At 35.9% G+C, this 22,346-nt stretch overlaps 1 protein-coding gene across 2 annotated transcripts in view; it reads right to left on the reverse strand.

Annotated features, from left to right (window-relative positions):
• Positions 1–13,097: 13,097 nt before the first annotated feature.
• Positions 13,098–22,346, reverse strand: part of LOC144977675 (UNC93-like protein) — a 43,411-nt gene continuing 34,162 nt past the window's right edge. For both annotated transcript variants that reach the window (XM_078923113.1, XM_078923114.1), the window contains 6 exons: positions 21,137–21,307; positions 20,139–20,284; positions 18,248–18,487; positions 17,046–17,181; positions 16,214–16,345; positions 13,098–15,376 (listed from right to left, as the gene is read on the reverse strand). In XM_078923113.1, the coding sequence (XP_078779239.1) occupies positions 15,111–15,376; positions 16,214–16,345; positions 17,046–17,181; positions 18,248–18,487; positions 20,139–20,284; positions 21,137–21,307 (1,091 nt within the window). In that variant the 3' untranslated portion in view covers positions 13,098–15,110. The remainder of the gene's footprint in view (positions 15,377–16,213; positions 16,346–17,045; positions 17,182–18,247; positions 18,488–20,138; positions 20,285–21,136; positions 21,308–22,346) is intronic.

The following is a 22,346-nucleotide window of genomic DNA, read 5'->3' on the forward strand; positions in this document are numbered from 1 at the left end:
CAGGAAACTAATGCTATAGCGATCGAACTATCTTTCGGACAATATAAGGAGTAAAAATTATACTGGAAGTGGGAAAAATACCTGTAACGCGCCGGGGACAAAGAAACACTCAAGACATGAGGCTTCCAACCTAACAATCAAGACTGTTTGAAAACAGAGACAGGGAGAATGGAAGAGATATCAGCATACGAAGCTGGACAGCTGACCAGAAAAGAAGATCGTAAGGTCCGTCCACTGTCATAGATAACATGATATCATATATTATTAGAAATTATCTTTAAAGTATAATCTTTCATTATGCAGGTTACATTGAAGGAATATAAATAGGTAATTCATCTAAATTAAATAAAGCATGGTGCGCAAATCTCGTATGTAGACTTAAGAGGTTTGACCCAGGCGATCGTGAAAATCGGGACTTCAGAGGTTTGACTCGGCGATGGTGAAAATCGGGACTTCAGAGGTTTGACTCGGCGATGGTGAAATCGGACTTAGGTTGACCGCGATGGTGAAATCGGGACTTAAGAGGTTTGACCCGGCGATGGTGAAAATCGGGACTTAAGAGGTTTGACCCGGCGATCGTGAAAATCGGGACTTAAGAGGTTTGACTCGGCGATGGTGAAAATCGGGACTTAAGAGGTTTGACCCGGCGATGGTGAAAATCGGGACTTAAGAGGTTTGTCCCGGCGATCGTGAAAATCGGATTCAGAGTTTGACCGCGATGGTGAAATCGGACTTAAGGTTTGACCGCGATGGTGATATCGGGATTAAAGGTTTTGACCGGCGATGGATGAAAATTTCGGACTTAAGGGTTACTCGCGATGTTGAAAATGGATCAGAGTTTGACGCGATGGTGAAAATCGGCTCAGAGGTTGAACCCAAACGGAAAACGGACTAAAGGTTTGACCACACATGGTTGAAAATCGGATTAAGGTGTTGACTCGGCGATCGTGAAAACGGACTTAAGAGGTTTGATAGCGATCGTGAAATCGGACTTCAAGGTTTGACCGCCGATCGTGAAAATCGGGACTAAAGGTTGACACGCGGTTGTGGAATCAGGCTTAGAGTTTGACCGGCGATGGTAAAATTTCGGACTAAAGAGTTTGACCTCGACCATCCATATCTTAATGATCTTTCTTCATTCAGGCGATGTCCCAATTTTTGAGGTCTATAACCCAATTCCTTATGGGCCATTGATTGTTGTAATGGAATCTAAAAGACTGAGCAAATCTTTTCCATTACAACATGTAACAACTGGATCTCAAGTGTGGTTCGGTTTCAACTGCATTATGTTCAACTTCTCCCATTATATTATGTGACCGTCGACGTCTCGCAAAACGGCATTATATCGGGACAAGGCCACATATTTGCAGGTCTGATAGACGAGCGCAATTAATTGGATTGTAGTCTGATGTCACGTCGCCCAGCAACGGCGGGCATCAGGTTCTAAAAAAAGAAAATCGGTACTTTTTATTCCTCCCGTTGGCTAGAAATTTTCATATGTCTTGTGATCAGAATGTGTAAATGTCAAAACATGATCAGATTTATAATTTTGTTTTTTTTTCTCTTGAAACTTTTTTTATGCTTGTCGGAGAAGTATTTCATAAGGGCGTCCGCCATTGTTTCGATAGTTTAGAGCCAGTTACTAAGTTACCATGCGTCATAACGAGGGAAGTGACGTCATGACCGTTGAAGCGTATTATGGGCTTGATTTAACATTGTTGTAACGGACAAGATGTACATTTATCGTTGGTTTGAGAGTATCTCCATCTGGTTATCAGACCTGCGAAAAAGTTCACGTTTTTTTGAGAGTATTTCCATTACAGCAATGAGCCCTATAACAATCTGGGTTATCAGACCTGCAATGAGTGCGATCTACAATCATGTTTTCGTCCAACCAGGACATCAATCACATGATTTGTTGCTGTCCAACGATTGGATATTTCTTAACAAATGTAAACACGCTGCTTTGTTTACAAATTTATAAACACACCCACGTGTCAAGCTGAATCAAATGACCAATCGTGATGTTAGGTATTTAAAAAGATGTGAACACATTTCACAAAGTGGGTCACTTTGAGCACATTTTGCAATGTGGCCAATGACCTCGAGCACATGGAAAGGTAATATAGATCCCTCCCATTAAGTCACGCCGGTTCAAATGAAATTCGTTGACAAAGCGTTCAATAGTTCATACATTGCTATTTGCAAGGTTGCACCTGTTGTGTAGTCAAATTTATGACTAGATATTACTTCTTTTGTTTTAAACATTTAGAATTTGAATGGCAATTCAGTTCAGGTCGATGTAAAACTCGATAAAATTTATCCAACGATATAGAATGTGCACCGCATAATGTGGGTTAGTTTATTATTCTGACGCATGAATGATTGTTCATGATAATAGATTGAATTACAGCACGTTTATTGTGCGATAAACACACTTTTATTTGGTGATAAACAAGATTTTCACGAGCTTTGTACGTCCATATTTTGGTGATAATTGATACACGTGTAGCTAGTGGCCATGCTTTAAATACCTAACTAACTAACTAACTAACTAACGAACGAACTTACTAACTAACGAACGAACTAACTAACTAACGAGCGAACGAACTAACTAACGAACGAACTAACTAACGAACGAACTAACTAACTAACGAACGAACTAACTAACTAACGAACGAACTAACTACCAAAAACAAAAAAATAAATAAACCCGCCCCCCCCCCCCCCCAAAAAAAAAACAACAAAAAAAACACACAAAAACATCACCACCACCAATAACAACATTTACAAAAATAAACTTAAAAATAACAATATGTACAACAACAACAAACAACAATAACAACAGCAACAACAACAACAACAACAACAACAACAAACAAACAAACAACAAACAGACAACAACGATAAATCGACAACGTCAAATTTACCAGTATCGTACGCCAAGCTAACAAAGGGAAACAACCACAAATAACAATAACGAAAACAATAATTGTTAAATGAATGGACATATTCGATTTTTAAAATATACTATTATTAGCACCTGACAGTGACAGCTGTTTGTTACAAATCATTTTGTTTTACACACAAACAAACAAACAGACAAACAAACAACAACAACATGAATAAATAAAAATCTTCAAATTTATACATTTTCATCATTTTGACTTTCACGTACTAAAATTTCCTTTTGGATGAATAAAGCACATTATTATATTATTATTATATTATTATTATTATTATTATTATTATTATTATTATTATTATTATTATTATTATTATTATTATTATTATATTATTATTATTATTATTATTATTATTATTATTAATTACATTGTCTATACATCTATTTTTAGTTTATTCGGGCATGTGGTCTCGAGAGAGGTAAAACATTCGTGTCGCCTTCGGATACGTAGATCTTTTAGTTCAGGCCGTGGTCTAGGCGATGAAAAGCAGTTGAGTCCTTGGATAAGGCTCTTTTCATTCACATTCTCTCTCACCGCACCCACGTGTAAAATGAGTATCTCTCCTGTAAAAGCTTTGTCTCTGTCGGAAAAAGGTTGTATTATCGCCTTACAGGCTTTATGTCTTGTCCTAGTTGTTGAGTGTTTTTGTTGGCTTAGGACACAATGGAAAGCGCACTGAGCACATAAATAATCGAACTTTTATATAGCGCAATATCCATAAACGTGCTCAAAGCGCTTTACAAGGGATCTGGCTAACGGCAACACTTAACATGTAGGACAGGACATGACGCCTGTTAGGCGATATTTCCATTTTTTCCGACAGACAACGTTGTTAACGACCAGGTACTCATTTTAAGTACGGTGGTGTAGTGGTATGACAGTCGCTTTCGGATCGGAAGGTCCTAGGTTCGAGCCTTGCTCGGCGCATAGCTGAGTCCTTGGAAAATGCTCTTTATTACTCACATTCTCTCACCGTACTCAGGTATAAAACGAGTACCTGGCCGTTAACAGCGTTGTCTCTGTCGGAAAAACAAAAATGTAATATCGCCTAGCAGGGTCATGTCTCGTCCTACATGTTGCTGTTCGTCAGAGACGCTTTAAAAAGCGCATTGAGCACATTTAGTGTATATTGCGCTTTATAAAATCTCACGTTACAAAAGCAATTACTAGCTACCCTTTGGATAGGATTCTAGTCTAAGGCAAAGTACTTGATACCACATGAAGATCTTACAGAACCAGTCACAGAATTACTGGTGAGTGGACAAGAGGTCAGAATAAAAAAAAATTCGATCTCAGTTCCTTAGCATGTGAAGCGAGTGCTTTACCAACTGAGCTATTGGGACCCCCCCCCCCCCACCCCCACACTGGGTCGCCTTATATTGTGACGTAATTTTTGATGAAGGGATGCGTTCACGAATTCTACAATCAAGTGCTCTACCATCTGAACCCCATCGGGAATGTGACGAAAATCAAAACAAAGACTCGAGACTTAGAATGTTCAAATCAGATGTTTTTTTATTCCAATGTTATCCTTCGTGGTCATATCTCAAACACGTCAAATTGTTTTATTCCTTTTTATTATCATTTTACACATCAATCACTTACGATCTAAATTACTCATCCATCCACCCACTCACTCACTAATTCATTCATTCATTCATAATAATAAATGGCATTTACATTCGTTCATTCATTCATTCACTCATTTCTTTAATTATTAATTCACTCATTCATTTATTCATTTATTCATTCATTCGTTTATTCGTTCATTCATTCATTCACTCATTTCTTTAATTATTAATTCACTCATTCATTTATTCATTCGGTCATTCGTCTATTACTATGTAGGGATGATTTAGATTATATAAAAAAATCCGTTTTTTAGTCAAAACCCGGACACTTTGGCTGATTTTTAATGTTCTATTGAAGACAATGGACGTAGCTTTTTTGGAGAGATAAACATTGAAACCGCATATTACATTATCTAGCCATTTTTACTTTAAATCCTTTCTTTTTTTTGGCCCGAAATTAATACTGTTTTCAGACGATTGGTTACATTTTTCTTTGTCTCAGAATTATATTAAGACTAAGATGGCAGCAGCACACAACAACAGAGAAAATGATGTTTTTGGTGGGAACGGAGAAGGTCAGTGTATGCAATGGTAGAGAAGTAGAGATGGAACTGGATTGGACATGTATGTATTGAGAAAGGAAAATGGGTTTGATTGTGTTATAGCGATGGGGTGGATGGACACCAGGAGGAAAGAGGAGAAAAAACAATTGATGCCCTTCCGGCACAACATCATAAGAAATCGTCGCCTAGACATTCCATGAAGGAATATAGATAACTCATCAAACAAGATGTCTGATGTCAACTAACAGGAATCACCCATATATTGTCCAAGTTAGCAAATTGGTGGTGGTGGTGGTGGGGGAGGGGGGATTAATGACCTTGCCCAAGGAACAAAACGAAAGTTCCTGAAGCGGGCTCGAACCCGAGACCTTCCGGGTCACAGTGCAATGCCATAACCACTCGGCCAAAAGCAACATGACGTAGAATGGGGAGAGGAAAGATAAATGATGTTGGCGTATTATAATATAGGGAATGAGATTAGCGGAAGAGTAGCGTCCCTTGATTGGACGTCACCCATAGTCTGTGACGTCACCTCGCGAGGACGAGAGACGCATGCGCACAACCAACATGACGTTCTCTCTCTAATAACTTTTCCGCCGGTGACGTCACAGACTATGGGTGACGTCCAATCAAGGGACGCTACTCTTCCGCTAATCTCATTCCCTATACTCCTGGCAGCGAGCAAGAAGCAAGAGACTGGGACAAATGGAAGGAAACTGTTCAGACCTTTTATTCTGCCTTCTGGTGCTGATAATAAAAATTAGGTTAACTCTCTCCTTATCAGCAAATTTTCAGCATCTTTCCCCAAAACTTCAAACCCAACTAAAACAAAAATATATTTTTTATTACTCAAACACAATCGCATTAAGTTCTTGCGAAACATCATTTCTTTAGCTCTACAACACACTGTTAATTTTCTTTAAATTTTATGCTGTACAAAAGACGATTTTCCTATAGTAGGTAAGGAGAGGGTTAAGGTAAGGTAAGATTATATTATTTACCATTTTACTCATTAACACAATATCACCTACTTGTTCATTCATACAGATATTCGATTATAACACATCTGAGCCACATTCGTTCTTAATGTTCAATCATTTTCAACAAAATTTATCTTTTTGTTTTGTTTTTAAGGGTTTTGCGGCGGGCGCTGTAGCTGAAGCTAAAAACTCGTATTTCTACAAATGTTTTGTAGTCCTTGGCAAGTCTGCATTCACTATCCTGTGGTTCATTGGGTTTATCTCTCTACAATTAATTTCATTATCACCGAATTTTCTCATTCAGCTCTATGAGGGTGTTAAAAAATTGTGACTATGCGTTCATAATCTGATCTGGAGGGCCCATGATCACGGCGAGAGGGCCAATACTTTTGGCTCGCAGGCATGAATTGACGATAACTATGCCCATTCACCATTTTGTGATTCATTTTCTTTATTTCTCTATTTCTAACTACATTAATTATTCGTGGAATGATCTCATTCAGTGCGGGTATCAAAAAAATGTGAATATGAGTTCATAATCTGGAGGGCCCATGATCACGGCTAGAGGGCCAATACTTTTGGCTGGGATGCATGAATTGGAATAACTATGTCCATTCACCATTTTGTGGTTCATTTGGTTTATTTCTCTAATTCTATATACATTATTCGTGGAATATTCTCATTATTATATCAAATCATAGGACGACATATTAGAATAATTAGGATTATATACATTTATAATTGCTAAATAGTTTTCGTTGTAAATTTTTTTTTCACAACTCAGAGGTCAAATTTCATTTATCAAAAAGACCCCCCCCCCCCCAACCTTGTCCACCCAGCAGTTAATGGATAGCTGAGTCTGTTAGATTTTTGCGATAAACTAGCCTCCTATCAAAAGGATAACAAGTAATTGCTATTGTCCTTTCCACGCTCTAGAAACCGGGATAAACTCCGGCTACATGAAGGACTACTTACTTTTATAAATATGAACGAGACTTTTCTTCAATTCTGAATGACTTCGTTGATCAAAGATTAAAACAGTACAATAAATAATATCCCTTATAGCCCGTTAAATTCACACTTCAGTTAGAACCATCGAGATGAAATGTGAGTAAACCCGTCTGTTAAATCGTGTGTTTGTTTGTTTGTTTTTAGGGGTTTTACGGCGCTTACACATTTATGTCATATCAGCGCCAGTAAAAAAGAAGGAAATGGGATAGTAAAAAGTTCTAGAATTACAATTAAAGCATCCAAGAAAAAGGAAGACAAAGGGGGATAAACGTCAGTTAAATCGGACAGCCAAAGAAGCTTGTTGATTGTGGAACATGTAGTTGACAATGATCTGTAAAATGTTGCGATGAATAATAAAAGAAATAACTTAATTGGCGTTATTACCGCCTGTCGTCCATGCCACTTAAAATAACAGTCACGTGATAGATACGTGATACGTGCTATGTATGTAGACGCTAAACTTCAGAATTGTCTTTAATTTTTTTTTTCAACTGTACCAGAACTCAATATATGTGTTATTTATTATGATCGATGTCTACAAAATGTAAACATTAGTCTTATGTGTTCTGACCAACGTGACATATATACTACCCTTGTTTTTTAAAACACAGTATATTATGCAATGTTAACCAACTAGCACATACTGTGTTCTTATGCAATGTTAACCAACTAGCACATACTGTGTTCTTATGCAATGTTAACCAACTAGCACATACTGTGTTCTTATGCAATGTTAACCAACTAGTATATACTGTGTTCTTATGCAATGTTAACCAACTAGCACATACTGTGTTCTTATGCAATGTTAACCAACTAGCACATACTGTGTTCTTATGCAATGTTAACCAACTAGCACATACTGTGTTCTTATGCAATGTTAACCAACTAGCACATACTGTGTTCTTATGCAATGTTAACCAACTAGCACATACTGTGTTCTTATGCAATGTTAACCAACTAGCACATACTGTGTTCTTATGCAATGTTAACCAACTAGCACATACTGTGTTCTTATGCAATGTTAACCAACTAGCACATCCTGTGTTCTTATGCAATGTTAACCAACTAGCACATACTGTGTTCTTATGCAATGTTAACCAACTAGCACATACTGTGTTCTTATGCAATGTTAACCAACTAGCACATACTGTGTTCTTATGCAATGTTAACCAACTAGCACATACTGTGTTCTTATGCAATGTTAACCAACTAGAATACTGTGTTCTTATGCAATGTTAACCAACTAGCACATACTGTGTTCTTATGCAATGTTAACCAACTAGCACATCTGTGTTCTTATGCAATGTTAACCAACTAGCACATACTGTGTTCTTATGCAATGTTAACCAACTAGCACATACTGTGTTCTTATGCAATGTTAACCAACTAGCACATACTGTGTTCTTATGCAATGTTAACCAACTAGCACATACTGTGTTCTTATGCAATGTTAACCAACTAGTAATACTGTGTTCTTATGCAATGTTAACCAACTAGCACATCCTGTGTTCTTATGCAATGTTAACCAACTAGCACATCCTGTGTTCTTATGCAATGTTAACCAACTAGCACATCCTGTGTTCTTATGCAATGTTAACCAACTAGCACATACTGTGTTATTGAATAAAACGGCAGTATAAATGTCTGATAACCCAAACTGTTATAGGCTCATTGTTGTAATGGAAATACTCTCAAACCAACGTAAAATATTTTCCTATTACAGCAACGTTAAATCAAGCCCACAAATTGCGTTCGGTTATCAGACCTGCATATATGTGCACGTCGATCCTGACGGATCATCGTGTAAATAAATCAACAAGAGCTGATAGAAAAACACATTTTCATTTTAAAAAATCAAGAAAAAAAGTCCAAAAACAAACGAAACAAAAAGGGGAAAAAACCAACAAAAACAAACCAAAAACCAAAATGTTAAAAATCACATATTATATAAGTATTTATTTGCACGACGTAAGTTGACAAATCAAAATTGACTTTGTTACTACCGCTGACATGAAACCACCGATAAAAATATATCAAATCATACACAATAAAAATAACTCAATTTAAAGCAAACAAACAAACAAACAAACAAACAAACAAAAATCAAATTAAAAACCCCAACAAAAACCAAAAAAACAAAACATTTCAAACTCAAGAATACCCCCCCCCCCAAATAAAAATAAATAAATAAACGAAACAAAACAAAAGAAAACAAAACACCTCCCCCCCCCCCCCCCCCCCCAAAAAAAAAAAAAGAATCAACCAAACCAAACCAAACCAAAACAAAACATAACAATACCCTCAACCTCCCCCCCCTACTACTACTACTACTACTACTACTACTACTACTACTACTACTACTACTACTACTACTACTACTACTACTACTACTACTACTACGACTACTACTACTACTACGACGACTACTACTACTACTACTACTACTACTACGACTACTACTACGACGACTACTACTACTACTACTACTACTACTGCTACTACTACTACCACTACTATTACTACTAATACACTTACAACCATAACTATCATTATTATAATAATCAATTAATAATACCCATTATTGTACAATGACCAAAATATAACCAACATAGAAACAAGTCAACAGCAGTAACTTTAATTAACAATATTTACAATGCATAAATTATATCAACCAATAATAATAATGATAATAATATGAACAATTTAAGTATAATCAATCAATAACAATATCCGAGCACATTTAAAACAGACAGACGACCTCGTTGACTCATTAAGTCGGACTCAAAATGGTTGCAAAAAGAAATCAAACAAGACAGAAAATAAAGGCATAAATAAATCAGAAAAGTTAACTCGACTCAGGTGTGAATGGATACCTGGCTATGGGCAGTAACGGATTTTGTAAGAGTAGTAGTACAAAAAGGTCGCCTCACGGGCAATTGGTACTTTATGAAAGGGAAATATGGTTCCAATATAGCCTGCTGAGAAAATAAATGAATCGATGTTATTCTGTGAATAGTGTTAAAACAATTAACTGTGAACAATAAATATTAACAATTTAAATATAATCATTATAATAACAATATTCAAACCACGCTAAAAATAGACAAATTTCGTCATTGACTCATCAAGTCGGACTCAGTTGTTTGAAAAATAAATAAATAAAACCAAAATAACGTTATCAAAATATAAGAAAAATTAACTCGACTCAGGTATGAATAGGTACCTGGCTGTAGGTAGGCAATGGCGGATATTGTAAAGAGTGTTTGTTCAAAAAGGACGCCTAACATGTGACTAGTACTGTACAAATGTAAAATTTGGGTCCACATGGCAAGGCTGGGGGAGGGGGGAGGGTGAATGAATTATTGTGAAGCGCATTGAGTGTGGTAAACCCACATAAATGCGCTATATAAACGTCCATATTTATTTATTTAACATTGTGACTATCACCTTAAACTGGTTATTATGATGAATGAACCAGAGTTGTCCTCCCCAATTTAGTGAATTTTGCATCAAGATAATCTAAAAATGACATTTTATTTTGCGATACTTTCAGAAGCTTTGCCCAATGTCCTCGGTTTTACACAGAGTAATGTAAATAAAATAAATAAATAAATAAAATGAGCTTTTATAATATAGCGCAATATCCACTTAACGTGCTCAAAGAGCTTTACCAGGGGTCCCTGGCCAACAGCAACATTTAACATTTAGGACAGGACATGACGCATGTTAGGCGATATTATTACAATTTTCGGACAGAGACAACGCTGTTAAGGGCCAAGTACTCATTTTACACCTGAGTGCGGTGAGAGAATATGAGCAAAGAGCCTTTTTCAAGGACTCAACTATGCGCTGAGCGAGGCTCGAACCCAGGACCTTAAGAGCGTTATCTCTGTTGGAAGAAAAAATGGTTGCTGTTGGTTTGGGATCACTTGTAAAGCGCTTTGAGCTATATAAAAGTTAAGGTTTAAGGTCAAATTTAAACACAACCCAAATTTCATGTTTTTGTCTATAAATCCAATATCTTACATCTAGATCCCTCCGTCATAATACCGTTTTGAGGTCATAGGTCACTTTTAATACTGTCACTAGATTGGTCAACTGAACAATTATTTAATCATGAATTATATATGAACAAAACATCATAGTATAGTTTATGTTGCATATCTCATAAACTTGAGAAAACAAAACCATTTGTTTTATATCTTAAAATATTAATATTTTATATAGAAGTAATAATAATATACCCAACGTGTACATATATGCAGGTCTGATAGCTCAAATTGCTATGCTATGCGCTCATTTCTGTAATGGAAAAACTCTCAAATAAACGGAAAAAAACAAACCCTCAAACACTTTGTCATTTTACAACAATACTAAAACAGGCCCATTATTGCGTGCGGCTATCAGACTTGCTAACATGAGTACACGAAGGATCTTCCCCCGATAAGGCAGCAAGGATAATTTAGAGAGGGACTGTAAAAAGTCGCAAGTCACAGGGCAAGACAACTGCGGAATTCTAGGTTTTTGACTTGTCTTTTGACTAAAGTAATGGATTTGATCCACAGGGAAGACACTTGAATTTTTCCTCTCTTTATTCCAGACTACGTGGTCCCAATAGCTTAATTGGTAGAGCACTCGCTTCACACACAAAGGGACCGAGATCGATCCCGGGTGCAGCCGAGTTTTTTATTCTGACCCCCCCCCCCTCCCCCTCTCTGTCCACCCAGCAGTGAATGGGTAGCTGAGTCTGTTAGATTTGGCGGAAAGCACTTTGCGATAGACTAGCGTCATATGTAAAGGATAGCAAACAATTGCTATTGTCCGTTTCACGCTATAGAAACATGAATAAACTCCAGCTCCATGGGCCGAATGGCTCTGAAGGATACTTTACAGCACAGCAAACTGAGCTAGGGCGAGGTGACTTGCTCAAGGCCACATAGCGCAGCGACGGGGGTAACGAACTCGGTACCTTCCGGGAACGAACCAAAGACCGTACCGCTGAGCCACGCTGCCCCCAATGTAGTCTGGCATCAACTAACATTTTGAATAAGTTTTAATGACTTAGAGATGTTTATGGATTTCTAAAATTGCAGTTAAAGTTCGCAACACTACGAATTTTTCGTAGCAGTAGGCTTGTCTAGGGTTGATTTAGAGAGGAATGTAGATCTTGGGAATTAAAAAAAAAGAAGAATGGCACATCTAGTAAAAGGAAGAGATCAACAAATCAAACATTAATCTAAATATATATATATATATATATATATAATATATATATATATTATATATAATATATATATATATTAATTTTAATATTTACCACAATGTTAGAGTCAGACTGACTCCAACATTGTGGTAAATATTGCAATAATAATTCGTTCCATTGCACATGTCGAGCACTATAAGTACCATATTTGTATCCAACATGATTCAATATATAGAATAAACGAAAATCATGAAATAATAGTGCTCAATTTTATGATAAACGGAGCTATCAATAAAATATTTCAAGTATAATTTTGATGAACCTCTACAATATTGTTGTTTAGAGCATTTGCTCTCATCAGGAAGTGGAAGTGAAAGTGTAGAAGCTGATCATAATTATACTTGAAATAATATATATATATATAACTGGACCTCAGATATTGGACGATGACACGTGCTATTTATTTTGCGTAACAGCCAGGTCCCCATATCTCAGTTGGTAGAGCAAAAGCCTCAAAAGCAAAGGTCCAGTCCAGATTTTTCGAACCCAACTATCTACCCAGTTAGCTGCCTTTATTTATTTATTTATTTATTATTATTTTTTAGATCTGGAGGAAATACCTTGAGAAAGACAACATCCTATCTAAAGGGTTGCAAGAAATTACTTCTATCAGTTGAAGACTACAGAAACCGGGATAAACTTTGACTTCTGACTTTGAAAGACAACAATTTGTTTTTGTCGTCATTAGCGAACGAAGCTGATCTCTGTACTGTGATGCGTGGTTTGGATTTTCTACAAATGGGTTTCTTTTCTTTTACTGGCAGTGTTTAATTGAAAGTTGTCCTTCCGAGCCATGAGATCCATGGAGCTTGAGTTTATCCCAGTTTCGATAGTGTGAAACGGACATGAAAAATTTCTCGCTGTTCCTTGGATAGGACGCTAGTCTATCGCCAAGTACTTTCCGCCAGATCTAACCAGACCCAAACTACCCAACCACAGCTGGGTGAACAGGGGGTTCAGACAAAAAATGAAATAATCTCGAATGCACCCGGGATTGATCTCGGTCCCTTTGCGTGTGAAGCGAGTGCTCTATTAAATGAGCTATCGGGACCCACGATTGCAGAGATGTCTAAATTGATGAAAGGCCCGAGGACATTTGTGACCCATCGTCTGAAAACGGTATTATGTTGGGATGAACAAGATGCTGAAAGGTCAATTTTAAGCTTAACTGGTCAAGAAAATGAAATGTCGGTTTTCATCACTTTAAAATTCTATATTTTTTCTTCAATAATCCATACATGGACTCAACCAAAGTCTGATGTTTTTGGTCATAGATTCTAATCTCAGTACTTTGATCATCCCGACTTAATACCGTTTTGAGGCGACGGGTCACATTTACGAAAAAACATTCCTTCTGATTTGAAGCCTTTAAAGAATGAACGTTGCGCACAATCCTCTCTCATTGAGGAAAGATTAAAGGGAATAAATATATTTTTATTATCAAAGTATAATTTCTCGTGTTGTATATTCGACAAATCGATTGAATCCTTAAAAATTGTAACGAATTGAATCCATGCACAGGACGCTATTCAAAGTGTAACAGGAAACAAATTCATCCTGTATAAATCAAATAAATATCTTGAAAAACAATATTCATGAATTATTAGAAAGCTTGCGCAACACATGACGTAGACCGTAGATCGTAAGACGTACGACGTAAAATATCATTCGATCAGCTAATTTGAATATAAGTAAATGCCATGTGACGTGTGAACTACATTAACAAAATAATCAGCATGACGTAGGGGATTTTATTTTAATGTGGCGATAAAATATCACAAGATATTCTTCTAGGCTATAATTCGGTAATCGCCACGCCTAACGGCGATAATTGCGACACATTTGGCAATACACATTAATTAAACCAGACACTTCACATTTGCATGAAACAAACTAAATCAATTGGAAACTAATTGGAAGTTTACGATTAAAAGAAACAAAAAAAAAAACAACAACAAAAACAAAAACAAAACAAAACAAAACAAGACAAAAAAAAACAACAACAAAAATCAACAAACAAACAAAACAACAACGTTAAAATTGGCACTAACATTGTTTGGTCTTTATTGGATCGGAAACAACTTGTGTATGTCCGAGCGTTCATTATCATCACCATCATCATCATCATAAACATCATCATCGTCAGCATCACCATCATCATCATCATCATCATCATCATCATCATCATCTCCATAACCATCATTATCATCATTAACGAAAAAAACATACAAACATTGCTATGATTATGATGGTGACCATAGCGATTATAATTATAAAATTAATGTCAGTTAAAGACGCATAACTTTCACACAATAAAGCGAGATTATTGTGATGACGCTGATGATGATGATGATGATGATGATGGTTATGATGATAACAATGATAATGCTAACGTCAAGTAAAAATCAAAACAACACTTCAAGTTTATCCTAGTCATTAGATTTCGGTTCTTGCATTTTGAAAAACCGATATTCGTTTGCCTCAATAAAATAAACAACAACCGGCTGGTGGATGTTGTGAGCATTTTATCTAAGCGCATATCAATTCAATTTATGTCTTAACCCCCCCCCCCTCCCACTTCTCAGGCACAATACATTTTTTTTTGAAGTGGTGAGTCATAATAAGCTGATCACGTGAGAGTTACGGGATACGGCTTACGGCTTACGGCCTGTGTTGCGAAAGGTTGGGATTTGTTTGGAATCGATACCAGACATAATGATAAATATTGCCCCAAGTTACTGGCGTGATGGAGTTGTTCATCCTTCTTCACTGTTATTGACTAGCGTATCCATCGTATTTTGGGGAGATTCCGCATTGCGTCTTTTGTTTCGTCTGAACGTGACCTCAGCAGCACCGTATCCTATCATCCCTAGACACAGTAGAGCCATACAGATGTACAGTTTGACATCCGTACACAGAGCGCTATTGTACGCGTACGATACGGCAAATCCTACAGCCTCCCATAGTCTGAAGTTTGAAAAAGCTGCTTCGCTGTTTTCTGTGAAAAATTCCCCATATAAAGCTGTGGAAAAAAATTAATATAGAATTACGTTAATCAAAATAGGAGTAAGGATGAATAAAGGTCATTTATTTTATAGTCATTTTTGAACATGATGATAGTGACGATTGTAATAGGGATGACGGTGATGATGATGATGATGATGATGATGATGATGATGATGATGATGATGATGATAATGATGATGATGATGATGATGATGATGATGATGATGATGATGATGATGATGATGATAATGATGATGATGATGATGATGATGATGATGATGATAATGATGATGATGATGATGATGATGATGATGATGATGACAATGAATGATAATCTGGAAAATGGTGATAAAGAATTACCCTAAAAATGATTCTAAATGACAAAAATTGAATCAAGCTGAGCTTGAGGTTTGCTTTAACCCTCTCCTCACCACCTGCTGCTAAATGGTCACATTTGTTACGACACAATGTACATTTTTTATATTCAGATTTATTTTGTACATCACAAAATTTGAAGAATGATCGTTTATTTAATAAGAACATAAAGTTGTTTTGTAGAGAGATTGTTCGAGTTTTTTAAAAAGCTTCTGGGTAAACCTGCCATTTTGGGAAAGTACTGAAAAAGATCGGTAAGGAAAGAGTTAAATCCACGAGTCTTCATCGCCAACGACAACAGATGACCACTTACAATTGAGCTGTGTAGAAATGACCATACTCCCGACACCCCACAAATGACCACTTACAATTGAGCTGTGTAGAAATGACCATACTCCCGACACCCCACAAATGACCACTTACAATTGAGCTGTGTAGAAATGACCATACTCCCGACACCCCACAAATGACCACTTACAATTGAGCTGTGTTGAAATGACCATACTCCCGACACCCCACAGACCAGCAAACACATAAAACAGAACAACTTCGTCTTTTTTGGGTTCCCACACCAGTAGTACGATCTGTAGACCTCCGTGGACCACGAACACTGGAATGGGTGAGAAAGATAAATGTGTCAGTGCATGACACAATCAGTCGGAAGGTGAAAATTTTGGATTTGCATTTTCTGAAAGAATTTGCTCCCCAGATCATTTTAATCTTTATTTGAAGTAAATCGGGTGATTTTTCATGAAGTTATGGTCAGATGTATGGGGAAGGTATCCAGCAACTTTTCTCAAATTTCATACTTTGTTAACTTGACTAGCTGTAAAAAGAATATTTAGAAATAAAATTATTTCCCGAAGATGTACGAAAAGGTTTGATTTAATCCTTTAAGACAAGAACTCATTTTGGATAAAAATTGATTTTCTAACTAAACTTGGCAATATCTCAGTTCAAACCTTTTCACCATCCGACTGATTATGTCATTTACTGAAACATTTGCTATTTTTAGTGATACAAAGCTGCGAGAAGCTGTGGACTGTAAAACGTCATAAACAAAAATGAATAGAACAGCTTTAAAAAAATAAAATACCAAACACGGAACGTTTCGGACTCAAAACCCTTCTTCAGCCAACAACAACAAAACAATAAAGACATGAATACATTACTAACTTTTAGATGGAAAAAATAGTTAGTCACAAAACACATTAATTTTTTAAAAACAAAACAAAACAAAACAAAAAAAATACTAAAAAACAAACAAACAAACAACAATCAGAAGAAATAAAAAACCCAAACCAACTTACACAGCACAAAGAAAGGGATGCGTCCGACATATTTGACGAGATTCCCAAAGAGCAGAGAACACAGAGCTCCCACGACTCCATAACAGATCATGACGTAGCCAAGATTCCAGATACCCAGGGAACAGCTGATGTACGCCTGGGGGACACAATGGGAAAACATACACAGTCAGGTTACTGGTCACTCCAAACAGATCGAATCAAGAAAAACATATCAATGGGGATAGATAGTATGAAGCTGACATCACTCAGGTCTTTATTATTGCTTTTTGCCATCCGCGTTGATGAGTAATTCTAAACTGTATTATCCAGACTACAAAAGGCCAAGGTTACACATAGTTTTGTGTGTTGGGCCGTTATATTCCGGGTGGCAATGTTATGAGCTTCTGAGCAAAGCGCAAACTATCTAACGGACCAACACACAAAACTATGTGTAACCTTGAATGTCTATAGTCTGGCTAATACAGTTTACTGAGAATTACTCATAAACGCGGATGGCAAAAAGCAAAACAAAGACCTGAGTGACGTCAACTTCGTTCTATCTATATTACCTTACCATGTGCTCGGGGCCATTGGTCACAATGCAAAATGTGCTCAAAGTGGCCCACATAGTGAAAAGTATTCACAGCTTTTGAAATATCTAACATCACGATTGGTCATTTTGATCAGCTTGACACATGGGTATTTTCAACTTTCATAATAAACAAAGCAGCGTGTTTACATTTTACATTTGTTAAGAAATATCCAATCGTTGGACGGCAACAAATCATGTGATTGATGACTCGGTTGGACGAAATCCTGAATATAGATCGCTTCCACTCTCTACTTTTCTGCACTTTTGCCTCGCGCATCAATGTCATTAATAAAAACGTAAGGGTAAAACAATATTCATAACATTGCTACGTTTATCTATAGAGCATTTATATAGCGCAATATCCACTAAATGTGCTCAAAGCGCTTTACAAGGGGTCCCTGGCGAACAGCAACACTTAGCATGACGCCTGTTAGGCGATATTAAAAATTTTTCGGGACAGAGACAACGCTGTTCATGGCCAGGTACTCATTTGTACCGAATGTGAGTAAAAGCCTTCTCCAAGGACTCAACTATGCGCGGAGCGAGGCTCGAATTAAGGGCCTTCCGATCCGAAAGCGAGTGTCATACCACTAGACCACATAGCCGCACAAACATTGTTAGGTTTTGTTACCTGTGTGAAATCGCCCATGACGAATGCCTTCTCCAATCCCCCGTAGATGGTAATGGCCACCAACATCATCTGTATAGGAGATTTGTAAAGGTGTCTGATGGTGGCCAGTAACAGCTTGGGGTTGAGTTTCTTGTTTTCCTCTGTGTCCTCGTTGTCCAGGTTGATCGGGTCCATCAAAATGGCCACGATCAACATGGCTATGATGGAACATCCCACGTAGATGCCCAGAGCTGTGTACACCTAATCAAAGAAAAGGGGAAAAAAGTATTTGAGAGCGACCTTCTTCGAAGAAAGTTTAGTTGACAGAGCAGTGCCATCATATATTTATTATCCCCTCGATCTTTTACACATTCTCCAACAACGTTGTTTCGTCCAGAATTCCTGGAGTCATCAGGGAAGTCGTTTAGAGGTGTCTTGGAGGAATGTAACTAACTCCCCTTAAGGGGCGGTTTGGGTCTTTTCTAAAAAAAATTTAATTACCAATATTGGGCGGTTTTAATCATTCTGTATCGTCAATATACGTTAAAAAACAACATTTATGGTGAAAAATTTTAATTATCTGTGTTGATACCCATTTTGCAATCTAATTTGGGGGTGTGACATCAAAAAATATAACAATCTTGTGGCAAACGTTCCACAAAAACTAATGAAGGAATGACCTCCATATTCTTCCCTCTTGTCAACATTGTACCATAGTGTGTCACCATAGAGAGATTTTACGGCTTTAGCTTATGGAATTTTTATTAGATCATTACAAAGTTGAGAATCAAAATGTTATGACAAAATTTATGTAAAAAATTCAGATTTAGGATTATAATTTAAAATTCACAAATCTTATCAAAAAAATCCCTCTATGGTGACATAATACATTATCTCTGTGATAAATGTGGAAATTTTCAGACAATTTCATTGAATAGATTCTGAGAAACGTTTGACACAGTTTCCCATACCCTTAGAAAACTTACATATTGAGAAAATAGCAAAATTGCTTCCCGTTTTTCACACATTTCTTACTACCTGTACCATTTTCGACTGTGTTTTTCGTGCCTTTATAGTCTACTTTAAGAATTTGGACTTCAATTATATTATATCTAAGATAATAAAATATCATTTTCCACCAAAATCGTAAAATCAAATTTTTGAAGGATTTTCCGAATAATTAGACCCAAACCTCCCCTTAATCAATTATATAATAATAATAATAAATATGGCTGCGCAGTCTTTATGGACGCTTGCCGTGAATGTGTGCTTTATTTCGAGTTTGTCAGTCTGTTTCTATTATCCAGCTAGTAATCTCCCTCCATAAATCTCTGTCTAGTGCAAGTGTTCTTAGCTTCAGAATGTCATCATGTATGTTAAGGTGCTGAGGCAGTTGGATGTTTCCTTGTGTTGTTGAAATCAGTTTATTGGTTGTTGTTTCTAAATGCATTAGATATTTTTTGAGATCTTGATTCAATGTTGTTGGAAGTGAAGATGGTGTATGCCCTCTGTATTTGGCTGAATCAATATATATATATATATATTATTTTAATATTTACCACAATGTTGGGAGTCAGTCTACATAGATGTTTCATGCCTTTTTTGGCCATTGTCAGGACTGTGTGTTACATGAGTTTGGTTTGTTGTGTGTTGTTGCTTGTTAGTCGTACCATATTTGTATCCAACACGATTCAATATATATATATATATATATATAAAGAAAGAAGCAATTTATTGAATTGACACTTGGCACCAAGACATAAAGTAAAGACCTATTAATGATTTTCTTTTGAGCATCCAAAAAGAAAAACCAAACAAAAAACCTTCGTTGACCATCTATTTTTGATAATATATTATATAAATCTATGTCACAGAGAAAAGCCGAATTTCCGTGTCACGTGTCATAGCGTACCTTTACTTTGTCCTGCTCGAAATTGCCCGAGACGTTCCCGCCACAGAATTGTGCCCCACAGACAGGGTTGTCAACAGATGTTTCGTTCTCTTGGCTTGGCGTGGGTGTGAACACGAGAGATGCTACCAGATTGCCCCATATCTGACCTGGGATGTGAACAAACAGTGAATTTTTGAGTAGTTTGGTTTTGTAGACCAACAAAACCGGGTCTCATGTTTTGTTTTATATCACTGTAAAGCGATTAGAGCCTGTGACAGCGGGGTAAAGCGCTATATAAACGCCATTTATTATTATTATTATTATCATTATTATTATTATTATTATTATTATTGTTATTATTATGATTATTATTATTATTATTATGATTATTATTATTATTGTTATTATTATGATTATTATTATTATTGTTATTATTATTATGATTATTATTATTATTGTTATTATTATGATTATTATTATTATTGTTATTATTATGATTATTATTATTATTGTTATTATTATTATTATTATTATTACTATTATTATTATTATTATTATTATTATTATTATTATTATTATTATTATTATTATTATTATTATTATTATTATTATTTTATTATTATTATTATTATTATTATTATTATTATTATTATGATTATTATTATTATTTATTATTATTATTATTATTATATTATTATTATTATTATCATTATTATTATTATTATATTATTATTATTATTATTATTATTATTATTATTATTATTATTATATTATTATTATTATTATTATTATTATTATTATTTTATTATTATATTATTATTATTATTATTGATTTATTATATTATTATATTATGTTATTATTATTATTATTATTATTATTATTATTATATTATTATGATATGATGATGATGATGATGATGATGATGATGATGATGATGATGATGATGATCATGATGATGATGATGGAAACAACGATATTAATAACGACAATGGTGATAATAGATAACATAATTACTCACATGACTGATTGAAAAGCCAAAAGAATCCAAAGAATCGATTGATAACGATTTCCTTATCTTGTTTTGTTAATTTGGCGTACCACACTCCACTCTGGGTAAGATAGGTAAACTTTGCCGTCCACAACGGTGCTGCTGCTACGCCGACAAAAATGGCGGCAGTGAACATGGTCCCTGAAACAAACAAAAACATTAAAAAATGTAAACAGTCGAAGCAAGATGTTTTTTTTTGGGTTAATTTTTTTCTTGTATTTTTCTTTCTGCTATATCTGTCATTGTTTTACACACACCAACGTCTCATACCTTCAGGTCTGACATCCCACCCCATTTATGGGCCTAGTATAACATTGTTTAAATGGACAATATTTTGGGTCATTATTATTATTATTTTTTTTTTTTTTTTTGAGATTTCCATTACAACAATGATCCGGTAATGGAATTGGGTTATCAGACCTGAAAATAAGGACACGTCGCTGCACACCTTTTCAGACCTTTACAGGTTTTATCATTTAAAACTTGAAGAATTCAAAATCTTGTCAGATATTAAAAAATGAACTAAAAATAGATCTATGACGTAACAAGTCTTCTGATAACTTTCAGTTTAGCCTTTATGAAACGCTAAGTCTTTGAACGTAAGTTGTGAAAGTTTTTCGGCCAAAATACAATATTTTTTTTTCCTTTTTTTTAAAAGCTCAGGAATGAGAGACATCCAATGTTTGTCGTCACTTTGCCAGTTTAGGTGGCCAAAATACAATTGGAAAGTATTGGCATTGTGAAATTGTCATTGCAAATGACATCGTCCTATAATAGTATCGAATGGCTACACCTCTATTTTGAATCTTTTAATCCATTCTTCAAATTCTTTTCCTGCCTTATAGGCTGTCTCGTAGCCTCCTGATAGGCTTGTCACTGGGCAGTGGATGACGATGTGGTCCATTGTCTCAGGGCCTCCTTGGCAATGACGGCATGCATCTGATTCTCTCAGATTCCATCTATGCATGTTAGCTGCGGTTCTGCGATGTCCTGTCAAAATACGGTTGGAGGTGACCCAGCATTTTCGGCTATTGCAGAGAAAGCCAGGTACATCGTCCTATGACAAAACGCCGTATTGTCAAAATGGCCAGAAAATTAAATGTTTACTTAAGATCCCGATCAATTAGAATGACTCTTTAGTTTGGTCGCACAGTCTTAAACTGGAAGATGCTTTGTCGAT

Source organism: Berghia stephanieae, chromosome 7, assembly GCF_034508935.2.
Source record: "Berghia stephanieae isolate SIO BIC M18660-M18661 chromosome 7, UCSD_Bste_1.3, whole genome shotgun sequence".
NCBI lineage: Eukaryota > Metazoa > Mollusca > Gastropoda > Nudibranchia > Aeolidiidae > Berghia > Berghia stephanieae.